Source organism: Notolepis coatsorum, assembly GCF_963971535.1.
Source record: "Notolepis coatsorum genome assembly, chromosome: 15".
In the NCBI taxonomy this organism is placed as follows: Eukaryota; Metazoa; Chordata; class Actinopteri; order Aulopiformes; family Paralepididae; genus Notolepis; species Notolepis coatsorum.
The window spans coordinates 14087195-14105994 of NC_140179.1; the positions used below are offsets into that span (position 1 = coordinate 14087195).

General features: G+C 46.0%; 1 protein-coding gene across 1 annotated transcript in view; it reads right to left on the bottom strand.

The window, feature by feature from the left end:
- Positions 1-4184: 4184 nt before the first annotated feature.
- LOC311241678 (adenylate cyclase type 8-like) overlaps positions 4185-18800 on the bottom strand; it is a gene marked incomplete at both ends in the record, with an annotated part of 83783 nt that continues 69167 nt past the window's right edge. Inside the window, 10 exon segments of the mRNA XM_084330555.1 lie at positions 4185-4385; positions 5501-5703; positions 8294-8408; positions 9386-9396; positions 9399-9477; positions 10068-10214; positions 13622-13780; positions 14248-14329; positions 16364-16524; positions 17383-17487. Of these exon segments, the coding sequence (XP_084186681.1) occupies positions 4185-4385; positions 5501-5703; positions 8294-8408; positions 9386-9396; positions 9399-9477; positions 10068-10214; positions 13622-13780; positions 14248-14329; positions 16364-16524; positions 17383-17487 (1263 nt within the window).

Sequence of the window (18800 nt, forward strand, 5' to 3'; positions counted from 1 at the left end):
TATAATTAAATCAAAGGAAATGCGTTTGGGTCTGAGTGTGTGGCTGGTCTGCCGTTCTGCAGCTGGATACTATTGGTTTGTTTTGGCAAAATTCTTCTGCTCTGTGTGACAATAAATAAATGATGATATGCAATTTAAAACCAAAACTAAGGCCTCAGTATGAGTTTAAGACGTGAACATGGTCATGTTTGTTGAATAAAAAAAAAAGGATCGGGAGAAAAAAAACGTGATCGGGACATCCCTAATCATATGTATATACTCTGTCAGGATCTATGGGTAACAGTACTGTATATTTGAATATCGTATATGTCACAAATGTAACAGTACTAAATACCTGTATGTCATGTATGTCCCTATGCCATACATGTCATGTATGTTGTGTATGTCCCTATGCCATAAATGTCATGATGTCTTGTATGTCATAAATGTCACTATGAATTGAAAATGGGGGACCCTGATGTAAGCAAGACAAACGTCTTTCTCTGGTCTGCATCCCCTTATAAAATTGTGTGTATTGAGCCGTACTGTATTGTACCCATTTTGCAATCTGTTAAATAAATAAAAATAAAGTTTGACTGGCCGCCGAGCCATACTGTACATGGTGACTGCTTGACTTAAATATAAAAAATATATATATAATAAAAAAAATATTAATAAAAATATTAAAAAAAAAATTGAATTTTTTTGTGTGGCATCCCCTGTTATTTTACCCACTCGACGCCACTGATGGGCCATAGTAATGTCGAATATTTAAAAAGTTATAGCCCTGCAAAGAAGGTGAGCCACTCCATAGGGTTACAGCACTGGCAGAGAGTGGTATAAGATGGGCATACTGCATGGCGCAGAATGTGTTAAGAATGAGTGACATATTTCATTCATGGCAACCCAGCTGCGAAGATCTTGGCCACTTACAGAGACCATTTCACGCGCTCAGGTATCCGGAGGAGGATTTTCGTAAATGTGTTGGTATGTAATTTTTACCAAGATATTTATAAAGGTACTTACGAACACGTTCGAGAATGAGGACCAATGTGGATACAGTATATGCCAGGAGAGATGATATTAACACTTGACTTGACGGCTGACAAATGGAAAGTAGTATGTCTTTCACGTGATTCAAAATGGGTACAAAATGTGTATGAGGACAGAAAAAGTCATTTTAAACTTATCGTGTTGTATTTATGATTCGTGGGATATCTTTTTCATCCCCTGTAAAGGAAGTCTGTCCTGCTATATGGCTCTGAGTGCTGGAGAGTAACAAAACAGGATATGAGAAAGGTTGACGTCTTCCACAATAGCTGCTTACGTAGGATCTGCAACATCTTTTGGCCAAATAGAATCTCGAATGAGGAACTTTATAAGAAGACAGGCAGCTTGCATATGTCCCTTGAGATAAGGAGACGGAGGTTAACATGGCTCGGCCATGTATTGAGGATGCCCAATGAAAGGTTACCCAAAGTTGCCTTGAGATGGACCCCAGTTGGGAAGAGAAAGAGGGGTAGACCAAAGAACACCTGGCGAAGAACAGTGATGATGGAGCTGAAGGAGATGCTGGGTCTTTCCTGGGACGAAGCTCTCGGCGTTGCTACCGGCTTGGCCGGCCGTCATACTAACACAATTGGCAGTGTTAGAGGGTGGTTAAGCCGGTGGGTGGGGATTGGACGTTGTGGACAGCGACTCCTACAGGTCGGTTGGGTGACGCCGGTGCGGCGGAAACAGGAAGTATCGGGGGCAGCGTGAGCCTCCCACACGTTACTCCTCGCCACTGAGAGTTTGAGCTGTTGCGGTGAAAAGATGCGACAGGCTGCCTCCTCGTGTACCGGAGGGGACACGTGATGCAAGGCTTCTATCCTCACTACAGCCGACCAGTGGGAGGCATAGTCTAGCAACGTTCAAGACAGGGGAGGGGAGAATTGGAAACATGAAAAAAAAAGTGAGGTATTGTGTGTTTTGGCTTTGAGGTCTTTGTATCCTTTACTGTTTAATCTGTAGCATCTGTTGGCCTGTTTGTTTTGTACACAATAAAAGAAACAAACCCAAGAACCTCGTACTGTGTAGTATGAGTGTGTAGTATTATATAAATATAATTCTGAATATGAGAGATAATTTCTAAGCAACAGAGTAAAACAGTGTCATGCAGTCAAGTCATTGATGTTCAATGTTCTCTTGAAACCATTCACGAGGTTCCACTCGCATGTTCCGATTCCGCATGGAGAAATCTTCTACTTTCTGAAGACCAGCTGTCGTGGATTCGGCCTTACGAGACGAGAACTACGGTATAAAGGGAAACAAGATGGCTGACACCTGCCTTCCTCATGGAGTTGGTATAAGACAGGCTAGAGACACTTTGCGTGCCATAGGTTTTAAGTGGGAGTGAGGATGTTGGGACTGTGACCTGAAGACCAACAAACCTCTCTACGGAACCGTTGAGCTACTGCCCGTTTCCATTGAGCAAATCAAAAGCAGCTTCTCTGAGTCTCGATCACATAGGCAAGAGCAGGAACGCACAGCCAGTTTCGCTCCGAGTCTAGCTTCAGACATTACATTTACATTTACATTTAGTCATTTAGCTGACGCTTTTATCCAAAGCGACTTACAAGTTCTGTACGACAAGTCATCAGGAAGGGCACAACTCTATCAGCTGAGTAACAATGTTCAGCAAAGTGTTGAGTGCTACAGTGTAGGCTAGTTTATTAGGACAAGTGCATGACAGTAAGGTTAGTTAGGGTTAGATTTTATTTTATTTTAATAAAAAAAAAATTATTTCAGATAATGGTTGAAGAAGTGGGTCTTTAGTCAACTATTGGTCGACTAAAAAAATTAAAATTAAAATAGTATAATATTTTTAAAGGTGACATGCATTATAAATGTCATTTTTCAGTCTCTAGCATTGTATTATAGTAATAGGAGTTAGTATCAATGTGTTTCTGTGTCTAAATACCATATTGGCGGATTGCTCTCATTCAGCTCAGACCATTTCCTGCTAGATTTAATTAGGTCATCCTGATTTGAGGAATATCGTGACGTCACCGGGGCCTGGGTAACCGGACAGTGATGCGATTGGCTCTGTGGTTGGAGCTAATGCCCGCCCACAATCTACCTAGACTACACCGCGAGTGGAAACCACTTCCTCATACTGTGAGGCAGAGTGAAACCTGACACCTCTGCATGCACTCTGCGAGGGAGAGAGAGAGTGGGAGAGAGAGAGGGAGAGACAGAGAGAGAGAGGGAGAGAGAGACCACTGTGCAAACACTCTGCTCGCAGGTCCCCCCCCCCCCCCACCCGCACAGAAACACCACCCCGCGGAGAGCAGAATGATACAGAGGGAGAGAGTGAAAGAAAGAAAAAAAGAAGAAAGGAAGAGAGAGGGAGGGAGGGAGGGAGAGAGGGTAGGGGGGGGGGCCTTATCAATAACGGCCTGTCTTTTTCCCCTGGTCTGCTGGACGCACACAAGGAAGTGAATCTCCTCTCTCTCTCTCTCTCTCTCTCTCTCTCTCTCTCTCTCTCTCTCTCTCTCTCTCTCTCTCTCTCTCTCTCTCTCTCTCTCATATATAATATTTTTATTTATTTTAATAAAAAGAAAAAAGAAATATCATTCCATTTGGGCTGTGGGGGTGCTTAATGTCTGAAAGGAGTCGACGGAAGGCTTCTTGTCCTCTGCAAAAGCATGCAATTGGTCCACTGATCGATACATCTTGATATTTGTCTAGTCTAGTGTGTTCATTAGATGGGTGAAATCCTCTTTCAGTGCCTCTGTGCCTGTTTTCATAGGCAGTTAGCCTCTGGTATGCGTGCCATTAGCGTTAGCCACGCTTCTAGGCCTCTTTTCTTTTGGAAAGAATGATAAAAAAATAAAAATAAATAAATAAAAATTATAAATATTTTTTATTATAATTTTTTATTATATTCGACTAAGAGGTTGGCCAGTCGACTACGGCTCCTTTCGACCGATTAGTCGACTAATCGACTAATAGGGGTCAGCCCTACTGGGGTGGGTAGTTCATTCCACCATTGTGGGGCAAGGACTGAGAAAAGGCAGAAAACCCCCACATTAGATCTGGAAGCTGCCTTCTCTTTGCACAAAGTGCATGGGGCAGCATGTCAAAGGCCACTCTCCCACTTTGAGGCCCGGTTCTGAAGGGACTTCCTCCTCCACTGGACCACATGGACCCAGAGAGGTCCCTCAACACTGATTACTGAACCCGCCGTTGGCCTCTCTCATCTTCTCCTTGTTTCGGGCCTGCACCAGACCGAACACCAGGGTGGCGAGCGTGGTGCGGCCCCCCGACCGCGCCCCCGAGCGGCCCGCCATGCTGTCCTTGGCTCTCTTACTCCGCTTGGTGCAGATGAAGTAGGTGCGGATCTTCCCTTGGCGTTCACTTACCTGTAGGATGAGAGGAGGAGGACATTGATTACCATCATTTACAAGTAGGGATGTTCGATGTTGGCTTTTTTACCGATATCCGATATTGTCCAACTCTTAATTTCCTATACCAATATCAACCGATACCGATATATGCTGGGTTTCCCCCCCCCCAAAAAATATCTCTTGTCGTGGAATTAACACAACATTATGCATACTTTTAAAAAAAATATTAAGATTTATTTTTAGCATTTTTACAGCTTTTCTGGCCATACAAGACCGACAGAGGAGAAGGAGAACGGGAGAAGATGTGGGGAGGACATGCGTCAAATGATCCCCCGGGAGCGGGAAGCGAACCCGGGACGGCCGCGTAGGTGTGCGAGGCACTATGCGGTGTGCCACGAGGGCATACGTTACATGAATAACTTTAAGAGTCCCTATTATCTGCTTGTGACCCAAACACCCGCAGCCCTCACAGAACGCTCCAGGACAACTCACCCCCTTGACGAAGACTTCAGGACAACTCACCCCCTTGATGAAGACTTCAAGACAACTCACCCCCTTGACGAAGACTTCAGGACAACTCACCCCCTTGACGAAGACTTCAGGACAACTCACCCCTTTGATGAAGACTTCAAGGACAACTCACCCCTTTGATGAAGACTTCAGGACAACTCACCCCCTTGATGAAGACTTCAGGACAACTCACCCCCTTGATGAAGACTTCAGGACAACTCACCCCCTTGATGAAAAGACTTCAGGACAACTCACCCCCTTGACAAAGACTTCAGGACAACTCAACCCCTTGATGAAGACTTCAAGGACAACTCACCCCCTTGACGAAGACTTCAGGACAACTCACCCCCTTGATGAAGACTTCAGGACAACTCACCCCCTTGACGAAGACTTCAGGACAACTCACCCGCTTGATGAAGACTTCAGGACAACTCACCCCCTCGACGAAGACTTCAAGGACAACTCACCCCCTTGATGAAGACTTCAAGGACAACTCACCCCCTTGATGAAGACTTCAGGACAACTCACCCCCTCGACGAAGACTTCAAGGACAACTCACCCCCTTGACGAAGACTTCAAGGACAACTCACCCCCTTGACGAAGACTTCAGGACAACTCACCCCCTTGACGAAGATGTCCCCCCGCAGCTCGAGGACGAAGCCCCACTCGGCCAGGATCCTGCGCGTGGGCTCCGGCACTTGGATGCGGCCGCTCACCCCGGTGCTGTCCATGCGGCTGGCCAGGTTTACGGTGGTGCCCCAGATGTCATACTGGGGCTTGGTGGCACCGATCACCCCGGCGACCACCGGTCCGTGAGCTATGCCTGTCCAGGGAGACATGTCACGGGAGGGTTTTTCCAATGGATTGTTTACATTTCCCTTTGATTACAAGGAACTATAGGCCTGTCCCCGACTAAGGATTTGTATAGTCGACTTTGATTGGCCAAAATTTGCCAGTAGTCGACTTTTTTGTATTTTATTTTTTTATTCTTTTTTAAACAAACATATAAACAAACATGACAACACACGATAAGATATACAAGCATTAATTGTCAGGGCACATCCAATGGGATCACCTTTTGGTTAGTTGTTTTATATAAGATATACCCAGTAGTCGACTTTTGAAAAGAAAATTATAAATATATATTTTCTTTTTTGTATCATTCCATTTGGGCTGTGGGGGGTGCTTAATGTCTGAAGGAGTCGACTGAAGGCTCCTTGTCCTCTGCGAAAGCATGCAATTGGTCCATTGATGTATACGTCTTGATATTTGTCTAGTCTAGTGTGTTCATTAGACGGGTGAAATCCTCTTTCAGTGCCTCTGTGCCCGTTTTCTTAGGCAGTTAGCCTCTCTGGTATAGGCGCCTTTAGCGTTAGCCACACTTCTAGGCCTCTTTGCTTTTGGAAAGAATGATACAATAAAAAAAAATAATAATAAAAAGAAATTATATATATATATATTTTTTTGCATTCGACTAAGAGGTTGGCAGTCGACTACGGCTCCTTTCGATCGAATACTTGACCATTTATTTTCTTGAACAGTGCTTTAAATTTTAGACTAGGATACAACAGTGGTTCTCAGACTGTGGCTGTGGGTTCATTATGGAACTGCAGGGGGAGACACTGAGACGAGGAGAGAGACACTGAGATGAGGAGAGAGACACTGAGATGAGGAGAGAGACACTGAGACGAGGAGAGAGACACTGAGACGAGGAGAGAGACACTGAGACGAGGAGAGAGACACTGAGATGAGGAGAGAGACACTGAGATGAGGAGAGAGACACTGAGACGAGGAGAGAGACACTGAGATGAGGAGAGAGACACTGAGATGAGGAGAGAGACACTGAGATGAGGAGAGAGACACTGAGACGAGGAGAGAGACACTGAGATGAGGAGAGAGACACTGAGATGAGGAGAGAGACACTGAGATGAGGAGAGAGACACTGAGATGAGGAGAGAGACACTGAGACGAGGAGAGAGACACTGAGATGAGGAGAGAGACACTGAGACGAGGAGAGAGACACTGATATGAGGAGAGAGACACTGAGCTGAGGAGAGAGACACTGAGACGAGGAGAGAGACACTGAGATGAGGAGAGAGACACTGAGATGAGGAGAGAGACACTGAGACGAGGAGAGAGACACTGAGACGAGGAGAGAGACACTGAGACGAGGAGAGAGACACTGAGCTGAGGAGAGAGACACTGAGATGAGGAGAGAGACACTGAGATGAGGAGAGAGACACTGAGACGAGGAGAGAGACACTGAGATGAGGAGAGAGACACTGAGACGAGGAGAGAGACACTGATATGAGGAGAGAGACACTGAGATGAGGAGAGAGAGACACTGAGACGAGGAGAGAGACACTGAGATGAGGAGAGAGACACTGAGATGAGGAGAGAGACACTGAGACGAGGAGAGAGACACTGAGATGAGGAGAGACACACTGAGATGAGGAGAGAGACACTGAGATGAGGAGAGAGACACTGAGCTGAGGAGAGAGACACTGAGATGAGGAGAGAGACACTGAGATGAGGAGAGAGACACTGAGACGAGGAGAGAGACACTGAGATGAGGAGAGAGACACTGAGACGAGGAGAGAGACACTGAGATGAGGAGAGAGACACTGAGACGAGGAGAGAGACACTGAGATGAGGAGAGAGACACTGAGATGAGGAGAGAGACACTGAGATGAGGAGAGAGACACTGAGATGAGGAGAGAGACACTGAGACGAGGAGAGAGACACTGAGATGAGGAGAGAGACACTGAGATGAGGAGAGAGACACTGAGACGAGGAGAGAGACACTGAGATGAGGAGAGAGACACTGAGATGAGGAGAGAGACACTGAGACGAGGAGAGAGACACTGAGATGAGGAGAGAGACACTGAGATGAGGAGAGAGACACTGAGACGAGGAGAGAGAGACACTGAGACGAGGAGAGAGACAGAAAGAGAGAGAGAGAGCTTCTCCAGCCACTACTGACCCTGTCACACTACGTCTCATGTCATAATGGTAATAAAGCTATACAGTCGCCTGCTGTATTCCACATGAAACTGGTTTCTAGGATTCAAAGGTGACACAGCATACAACCTCAAACAGACTATGCAGCTAAATTAAATATCAAGTCTGCACCACACAGTGAGTGAGTGAGTGAGTGAGTGAGTGAGTGAGTGAGTGAGTGAGTGAGTGAGTGAGTGAGTGTGAGTGAGTGAGAGAGTGAGTGACTGCGTGACTGAGTGACTGTGTGACTGAGTGACTGCGTGAGTGAGTGAGTGAGTGAGTGAGTGAGTGAGTGACGTGAGTGAGTGAGTGAGTGAGTGAGTGAGTGAGTGAGTGAGTGAGTGAGTGAGTGAGTGAGTGAGTGAGTGAGTGAGTGAGTGAGTGAGTGAGTGAGTGTAGCGATGGCCACTCACCCACACGTAGCTGAAAGTTCTTGGATAAGCTTCTGTTGATCTCCTTCAAGGTCTCCTGCATGGCCAGAGCTAATAGAACCAGCTCACTAAGGTGGTTCCACTCATCCATACGCCCCTGAGAGAGAGAGAGACAGAGACAGAGAGAGAGAGAGAGAGAGAGACACAGAGAGAGATACAGAGAGAGACAGGGAGAGAGAGACAGAGAGAGACACAGAGAGAGACAGGGAGAGAGAGACAGAGAGAGAGAAACACACACAGAGAGAGACAGAGACAGAGAGAGAGAGAGAGAGAGAGAGAGAGAGAGAGAGGAGAGAGAGAGAGGAGAGAGAGAGAGAGAGAGAGGAGAGAGAGAGAGAGAGAGAGAGAGAGAGAGAAACAGAAAATGAGAGAGAATAAGAGAGGGAGGGAATGAATGACGGAGACAGACAGCGAGTGAGTTAGTGGGTGGGTGAGAATGAGTGTGTGTTTGTGTGAGTAAAATGAGTGAGTTACTGATTAAGCGTGTGTGTGTGTGTGTGCATAATGTGTATGTATATGTGTGTAGCCTAGTTATGTTATTGTAAATGAAAAGTGAGTAAGTAAACCAGGGTTCTATTCTATTGTTAATAATAATAATGGCTTGGATTTATATAGCGCCTTTCACATACCCAAGACACTTACAAAAAAGGGGGAGGGGGGAGAGGGATAACGGTGGCCTAAACTGAGAAACAAATTACAAAAACAAAACAGAACAAGCAGAACAGAACAACAACAGAACAAAACAAAATAGAACAAACAGAATGAGATAGGATGCTCAGGAGCATCAGAGACCAGAGGCCTGAGTGAAGAGGTGGGTTTTCAGCAGGTTTTTAAAGTGGGCGAGAAAGTTCGCATTTCGGATGTCGACGGGGAGGGAGTTCCAATGGGGGGGGGGGGGGGGGGGGGGATAGCAGCGACACTAAAAGCCCTGTCCCTGATGGGGGCGGTGGTGTGTAGGGATTTATATGTGAGCAGGAGGATCTTGAAGGTGACACGAGATTTTACGGGAAGCCAGTGGAGGTGTATGAGGGGGGGGGGGGGGGGGGGGGGGGTGATGTGCTGGTTGTGACTCACCTGTCTGTCTGAGCCAAGCCAGAGGCTGCCATGTAACAACTGCCAATGGTCTTGATCTTCTCCACAAAGTGAAAGTAGGATTCCTCCAGCAACTAGAGAGAGAGAGAGAGAGAGAGAGAGAGAGAGAGAGAGAGAGAGAGAGGAGAGAGAGAGAGAGAGAGAGAGAGAGAGAGAGAGAGAGAGGGAGAGGAGAGAGAGAGAGAGAGAGAGAGAGAGAGCGAGAGGGAGACATATTTACAATAATGGATCTTCTCGGCTTACATTTAGTTCATACTGCTTCAAAAAGATGTAGTTCAAATACATTTTGACATACGCAAAGATTAAATCATCCTAAGAAATTTAAAGTTTAAACTTGTGATCCGGGGTTCGAACCCAGGACCTTCGTGCTGTGAGGCTGTGAGACAGCGGTGCAGCTTGCGGCGTTGAGACCTGCTCTTCTGATCGACTTCACACTTGACACTGCACTCCCTCGGGTCCTCAGCAATACATGGATGAGGTGGCTCGGATGAACACTAGACACACACACACACTATAGCGCCACCATCTGGCCAAATGGCACCAGATTGGACACCTCAGCGATAACACCCACAAAACGTGAAGCCGGTTTTCGAGACAAGCGAAGGACAGACACACACACGCAGACAGAGATTCCTTCCTTCCATTATATAAAGATATTTCTCACCTCATCGAAGCCAGCGATGATCTCGTTCAGCAGTCGCAGGCAGTCCACGCCTTCGTGTCTGATCTCCTTCTGCTCGTAGTAGTCGTCGAACCCCGCGATGGAGGCGAACATGACTCCCACCTCGTCATAGGACTGAGAGTAGAGGTCCTAAAACAGGGAGTCAAATGTCAATATCCAGGTCAATGATTATATTATATTAGGTTTAATAAGGGAGACACACATATCTGTTTCGTTACGAACTGGGAGTTTCAGTCCATCCAAAAAGCACTTGCACCACTATGTTTGCACCACTATATTGTTTTTTGAGATATTGGGAGCATAAATTGTTAGCATTTGTTAGCATGAAGTTTTTTATTTATTTTTTATTTAATTTTTTTTTTATAGCATTTTCAGCTTTTTCTGGCCACGCAGGACCTTTTGGGCACGCAGGACCGACAGAGGAGAGAGGGTGAAACGGGAGGAGAAGAGGGGAAGACATGCGGCTTATGGCCACCGGGTCTGGGAAACGAACCCGGGGCGACCGCTTCGCGACTGTGGTGTGCTACTGGAGCGCCCCTGTTAGCATGAAGTTTAAGAGTCACTAGGGGGGGACCCTGATGTAAACAAGACAAACGTCTTTCTCAGGTCTGCATCCCCTTAACAATTGTGTGTATTGAGCCGTACTGTATTGTACCCATTCTGCAATGTGTTAAATAAAGTTTTCATTCATTCATAGGATATGTAAAAAAATATATATATATATAATTTATCTTTTTTTTTAATTATTATTCATTAACCATTTGGTTGCCGAAAACGTAGAACTACATTTCTGTCGCCCAATCGTTGAATGCCGGAAATGTAGATCTACGTTTTTCTCACGGTATTTCTTTTATTCGCTATTGTTCTGAGTGTGTCTGAGCTGGCAGACGGTCTTATACCGCCCTCTAACGCCTTCGGCCATTATTGCACCCCGTTAGAAACGGGTTAGTTTCTTTTCTCTACCGAGCTGCGGCGTGGGGGCGGGTCCTAAACACTCCGGCAAAACACACGCTTGTAGGGATGGTTTGGACTACTGACCCCGCCCGCCCGTTGAAGTGCAATGCCCAACGATGTCGGAGACAGGATTGCTGTGGATAACTGGAATGGCGATCAGATAATTGGATTCTTTTTTTTGCATTACATCAGATACCAGGTAAGGACACTATATATGAAAGCTTGCGTTGATCTGATATTTATTTCTACCGCGATTGAAGCTATCTGTGTTTTATGTGTGTGGCTGTCTGCTGTTGGGTTGCAGGGAGGGGGGGCGCCGGTTTAAACCACATTGCATGCTTGCACGAGGAAGGATAATAATGATGATCTAGCGTTGATTTCAGGAAGATCCGATAATCAGGCGAAAAATTACAACGTGTTTATTGAATTACACAAAAACGCTGTTTTCGTGTATTTTCCCTGGAATTATTCAGAAGCAACCAAACTATATTCATATTCAAAACGGTATAAAACGGAAATGTACGGATGAAAAAAGAAAAAGAAAAATTGCACGTTGACCAGAAGCAACTCACTGAGACTCGACGGCGTTATTAGACCCATAGCTATACTATAAAATATAGGTTTAGCTCTACAAACTACAACTACGTTTACATGGGCTTAATGGATGGCAAGGCCAGGTCACTTCCCGGAAGGGGCGTGGCACTCAATGTGTTAATAATCATTCATAATGCATAAATCATAAATCACATGTAGCACCTTCCAAACACCATCCTAAATGTTTCACAACATAATTACTCAGTTCAATTATTCAGTAGGTGGTGCTGGTCATAACAGAGAATTAAACCTTCTCCTCAGGCTTCACATCCATAGGAAAGGAACACACAGTCCTTGATAATTTTTTCACGATGGACTGACTTATAATTAACTACTGTATATATTAGACCACTATATATTTTGGTAATTTTTTTTGTAAGAATTAGGAGAACATTTTCATTAGGCAAACGATTCACACTAAGCCACCATGACATGTACCTCATCGTTCCTCTACAGGAAGTGTCTCTGTACCTCATGCTTCCTCTACAGGAAGTGACCTCATCGTTCCTGTTCCAGGAAGTGTCTCTGTACCTCATCGTTCCTCTACAGGAAGTGACCTCATCGTTCCTCTACAGGAAGTGTCTCTGTACCTCATCTTTCCTCTACAGGAAGTGACCTCATCGCTCCTCTACAGGAAGTGACCTCATCGTTCCTCTACAGGAAGTGTCTCTGTACCTCATCGTTCCTCTACAGGAAGTGACCTCATTGCTCCTCTACAGGAAGTTACCTCATCGTTCCTCTCTACAGGGAGTGTCTCTGTACCTCATCACTCCTCTACAGGAAGTGACCTCATCGTTCCTCTACAGGAAGTGACCTCATCGTTCCTCTCTACAGGAAGTGTCTCTGTACCTCATCGTACCTCTACAGGAAGTGACCTCATCGTTCCTCTACAGGAAGTGACCTCATCGTTCCTCTAACAGGAAGTGACCTCATCATTCCGCTAACAGGAAGTGATCTCATCGGTCCTCTACACTACAGGAAGTGTCTCTGTACCTCATCGTTCCTCTACAGGAAGTGACCTCATCGTTCCTCTACACTACAGGAAGTGTCTCTGTACCCCATCGTACCTCTACAGGAAGTGACCTCATCGTACCTCTACAGGAAGTGACCTCATCGTGCCTCTACAGGAAGTGTCTCTGTACCCCATCGTTCCTCTACAGGAAGTGACCCCATCGTACCTCTACAGGAAGTGACCTCATCGTGCCTCTACAGGAAGTGTCTCTGTACCCCATCGTTCCTCTACAGGAAGTGACCTCATCGTTCCTCTACAGGAAGTGTCTCTGTACCTCATCATTCCTCTACAGGAAGTGACCTCATCATTCCTCTACAGGAAGTTACCTCATCGTTCCTCTACAGGAAGTGTCTCTGTACCTCATCGTTCCTCTACAGGAAGTGACCTCATCGTGCCTCTACAGGAAGTGACCTCATCGTTCCTCTAACAGGAAGTGTCTCTGTACCTCATCGTTCCTCTCCAGGAAGTGACCTCATCGTTCCTCTACAGGAAGTGTCTCTGTACCTCATCGTTCCGCTCCAGGAAGTGACCTCATCGTTTCTCTACAGGAAGTGACCTCATCGTTCCTCTAACAGGATGTTACCTCATCGCTCCTCTACAGGAAGTGACCTCATCGTTCCTCTACAGGAAGTGACCTCATTGTTCCTCTACAGGAAGTGACCTCATGGTTCCTCTACAGGAAGTGTCTCTGTACCTCATCGTTCCTCTACAGGACGTGACCTCATCGTTCCTCTACAGGAAGTGACCTCATGGTTCCTCTACAGGAAGTGTCTCTGTACCTCATCGTTCCTCTACAGGAAGTGACCTCATCGTTCCTCTACAGGAAGTGACCTCATCTTTCCTCTACAGGAAGTGACCTCATGGTTCCTCTACAGGAAGTGTCTCTGTACCTCATTGTTCCTCTACAGGAAGTGACCTCATCGTTCCTCTACAGGAAGTGACCTCATCGTTCCTGTTCCAGGAAGTGTCTCTGTACCTCATCATTCCTGTTCCTCTCCAGGAAGTGTCGCGCCACGTGCGCCGGCAGGATGTTGTGCAGGAGACACTCGTTGTGTTCCCTCAGCTCCCTCATGTCCTCCACTTCCTGTTGGGCCTGCAGACGCCACAGGAAGTCCAGCCTGGCCGTGGCCTCCCACTGGAGAACAAGCAGCAGCCAATCAGCAAGCACCACAGTCTTGTGCAGAATTGCCTGAAATAAATACCTGGCTAAGGTATGCTGTGGCGTGAAAACTACAAACAGCACTGATGTCCACACTAAAGGTGCCTCATACAAAATACAAAAAATGTGGCCCTCTGGCGTATCGTTTTGGTTAAATAACGTGTGACGTGTCTTTTTATGGCATGTAGATGCCAGCAATGTCACGTTCAAAAATGTATTTGGATCTTGAAGGTTGCATGCTCAGCCTAACAGTAGCCTAACATTCATATCCAAGTGAAGGACAGTTTTTAATTATTACACAATGCCTACAACGGTGTAGTTGCTCTTGAGCTAAAATGAACCCCAGACATTATGGACACATGGGTTCTTGGTGGGTTCCCAGCTAAATAACATCTCTCTGTTTGCTCACTAAAGATTTAGGCAGACAACATGATGAACAGTACCTGTCGTCCATTGTAAAATACAGCCACCAGAAACATGGCCATGAGGAGGATGGAGATTCCTTTTCTCCTGAGATAATGAGATCTGTGTGGAGGGTAAGGAAATAGAAATATGAACAACAATGTTGATATGAGTGTGTGTGTGTGTGTGTATGTATGTATGTATATATGTGTGTGGTGTGGTATGTGTGTGTGGTGTGGTGTGGTATGTGTGTGTGTGTATGTATATATGTGTATGGTGTGGTATGTGTGTGTGTGTGTGTGTGTGTATGTGTATATGTGTGTGGTGTGGTATGTGTGTATGTATATATGTGTATGGTGTGGTATGTGTGTGTGTGTATATAATAATAATAATACATCAATTTTGTATAGTGCTTTTCCGAATGCTCAAAGACTTACAGAGCAAAATAAACAATACAGTTAAAAGAAATTATATAAAAGGTGAGAGAGGAAGGAGTTCAAGGCTTGAATGCAAGGGTAAAAAGGTGGGTTTTGAGGGCTTTTTTAAATGATGAGAAGGTGTCTGCATGACGGATGTGGTTGGGTTCCAGAGGGTGGGGGCAGCTGCAGTGAAGGCCCTGTCGCCCCCCAGGTCCGGAGCTTAGTCCTGATGGGTTGGAGGAGGTTAGCATCTGCGGACCTGAGGCAGCGGGTTGGCGTGTGGTGGAGAAGGAGGTCAGAGAGGTAGGAGGGGGCCAGGTTGTTGAGGGCTTTGTAGGTGATGAGTAGAATTGTGAACTGAATCCTGTATATGATGGGGAGCCAGTGGAGATCATGGAGGATGGGGGTGATGTGGTCGGAGCGGCGGGTGGAGGTGAGCATGCGAGCAGCAGAGTTTTGGACGTATTGTAATTTGTTGAGGATTTTGGTGGATGTGCCATACAGAATGCTGTTGCAATAGTCCAGTCGGGAAGTGATGAGTGCATGGGTCAGTGTTTCAGCAGCAGAGAAGGATAGTGAGGGCCGTAGGCGTCGGGGGCAATGTTCCTGAGGTGGAAGAAGGCGTTTTTTGTGATCTGGTTTACATGCAGGAGGAAGGAGAGGGTGGGGTCGAGAATGATACCCAGGTTGCGGACGTGGGTGGAGGGGGTGACAATGGAGCCGTCGATGTTGACTGAAAAATCCCGGGTGGGGCGGGTCAGGGAGTTTGGGCCAATGATGAGTAGTTCAGATTTGTCACAGTTGAGTTTAAGAACGTTTTTTTGCATCCAGATTTCTATGTCAGAAAGGCAGGTGATGAGGGTGGAGTGGGTGGGGGCAGTGATGGTCTTGGTGGAAAGGCAGAGCTGTGTGTCATCACATGTGTGTGGTGTGGTATGTGTGTATATGTGTGTGGTGTGTGTGTGTGTGTGTGTGTGTGTGTGTGTGTGCGTGCGTGCGGCACCACACACTGACCTTCATCCAGAACGCAGCGGCCCGCCTGATCTCAAACCTACCGAAGTCGGCCCATGTCACCCCACTTCTTAGGGACCTGCACTGGCTCCCCATTGCTGCACGAATCCGCTTCAAGGCCCTCGACCTGGCATACCGTGCGGCAAAGGGAACCGCTCCCGCCTACCTCCGGTCAATGGTTTCTATCTACACACCCTCAAGACCCCTACACTCTGCATCTTCTGGCCGCCTCAGACCTACTCCTATCCAAGCTCCGGGAGGGTCATCAAAGAGAAGTCGCCTATTCTCAGTCCTTGCCCCACAATGGTGGAATGAACCACCCACCCCAGTTAGGACAGCCGAAACCCGTCCAATCTTTCGCCGTCGACTAAAGACGCACTTCTTCAACCATTATCTGAATTAAAAAGAAAAAAGAAAAAAATATCTAACCCTAACTAACCTTACTGTCATGCACTTGTCCTAATAAACTAACCTACACTGTAGCACTCAACACTTTGATGAACATTGTTACTCAGCTGATAAGAGTTGTACCCTTCCTGATGTTTTGTCGTACATAACTTGTAAGTCGCTTTGGATAAAAGCGTCAGCTAAATGACTAAATGTAAATGTAATGTAAATGTGTCGTGGCTGGAGGACAGGTGGAAGGACAGGTGGATGAGGTCACTGACCTGTGTGTGGTGTCGTGGCCGGAGGACAGGTGGAAGGACAGGTGGATGAGGTCACTGACCTGTGTGTGGTGTCGTGGCCGGAGGACAGGTGGAAGGACAGGTGGATGAGGTAAGAGTAGACCGTCATCACCAGCAGCAGCACGGCCAGCTTCAGCAGGGAGCTCAGACGCAGGAAGACCGCGCAGGTCACCATGGCGATCACCCCGCACAACACAAAGAACTACACACCAGGCCCAACCGAGGAGCGAGAAGGGAGAGGGGAGAGAGAGAACATAGAAGAGATGAAAAGTGTTAAGAGCGATGCACTGCTCTGTTGTTCTATTAAGTGTTATGAGCGATGCTCTGTTATTGTATATTTTCATTGAACTATTTGATCACACTCTTTACTCTGTCTATTCTATTTTATTATTTTTTAGTATTGCCTGTTTTTAAACTGAATGAAACCGTAAACAGAGAGGCCTATTGGGATGCTACAGTAGATCCTAATGTGAAACACTGTGATTTACCTTACCTTGCTACCTCTCTATCTTTTTTATGCTTGCTTATGTCTGTAATGTTTACTGCTGTGAAGCACTTTGCACAGCAATTTCTGTATGAAAAGAGCTATACAAATAAAGTTATTATTATTATTAAAAGAAGGAAGGGAGAAAAGGGAGGAGATACAACAGTGAGGACATACGACAGTGACAGCAGTCAGGTGAGCAGTGTGGTTGAGCACACATTTGCACAAATCCACTCTACATTCACGAGACAAGCCACTGTATTGGCCTGTCTCAATTGACCTGTATTGCCTGCAAGCTTAGGGTTAGTGATTAGTTAGTGGATTTATTTCTTATTGAACGGCTGGGAGGCACAAAAGAGAAGGTTCTGGTGCAACTTGAACCCAGCGTGGACACTCTTGCTTTGCATGCATGTAAATGACATATCACCATATAGTCAAACAATGGGAGAATGGACATTTGGAAGGTCGAGTGCCTCTCATATATGTGATATATCACATTCACACCCCCAAGTGGTTTGGATTGACGTTACATGAGTTAAGTGGTTCTTCAGTGCACACGTTACACATTGTTCTCACCTCAGGGTAAGTGCAGACAGTGGGCCACTGGGTTGGCGTGGCTGTAGCGGCCCTGTCCGTCACCTCAGGCACCACCGTGGCCCTGTCTCTCACAAGGCACCACATCTGGAGTCAAGGAGCACAGAGCAGCGGAATATATGAGACAGATTGTTGTGTAAAAACAGTAGGAAGAGGTACTCTTGCAATGAAACAGAGACATGTGGCGTGGCGTGTCTGACCACTAAGGCCATGTCCACACTAAAACGATTTTGGTCGTTTCAGGCAGAGTATTTGATCGTTTGCATCGTTCTGCCACACGGAACTGCGTTCTGGCAGCCTGAAGACGGTGCTTTTTGATACCAGGTCCCAGAGTGCGCAATTCTGAAGACGCCCTCTCTCTCCCTCTCTCTCTCTCTCTCAATTCAATTCAAATAGGCTTTATTGGCATGAAATATCAACATACTTATTGCCAAAGCAAGTCCAACATACAAACAATAACATATATATTATTAAGCAATAAAACATACCATAATATTAGCAATAAGTAAAACAATCAACAGAAACATATTAAATTACAAAATAATCATTCAATCGGGTAGTCATTTTACAGATGTAGCCACCCAGATACATGTATTTACAGGGCTTGTTCTCTTATTGTATGACAACCATCTACATATTTTGCAGCTAATACTGTACACTGACTTTTCTCCCCACATATATATAACAGCTTTTGATTATCAGGGAGATGGATAAACTGTGGATCAATTTTATTTATTTTATAAAAGAAAACTTCTCTTAGATCCTTGTATTTCTCACAGTATAGTAGGAAGTGAGGTTCTGTCTCAACATCCCCCTGATGACAAAGTGAACTCTCTCTCTCTCTCTCTCTCTCTCTCTCTCTCTCTCTCTCTCTCTCTCTCTCTCTCTCTCTCTCTCTCTCTCTCTCTCTCTCTCTCTCTCTCTCTCTCTCTCTCTCTCTCTCTCTCTCTCTCTCTCTCTCTCTCTCTCTCTCTCTCTCTCTCTCTCTCTCTACTCCCGAAGTACGTTGCGCCGTGTGTCTCTGGAAAAGTAGGTCAGCACAAAACCGGACGGCACAACAACACTAGTGTTGTCCTTCTCTTCTTCTGTTTTTATTGGCGGTAGATAGGCGCAGGTAGGTGCAAACTGCGCATGCTCCATTCTTCTTCTCTGCTTTTGGTGTTTTTTTTTTCGGCAGCGTTTCAGCGGTTCAGTGTTCTCATTAGGACGCACTTGTTTTTTTAAAAACTATTTCGTGTTTACGGAAAACTTTTTAAAAATGAAAACGAAACAGACCAAAATCGTTTTAGTGTGGACATGGCCTAAGTGTGTCTGACTCTTAAACCACCAAAACCTGCACCGGACTACAGCGTATTAAAATTAAGATGAAAGATTAAACTGGACTTTGAAGAAGTCTTTAT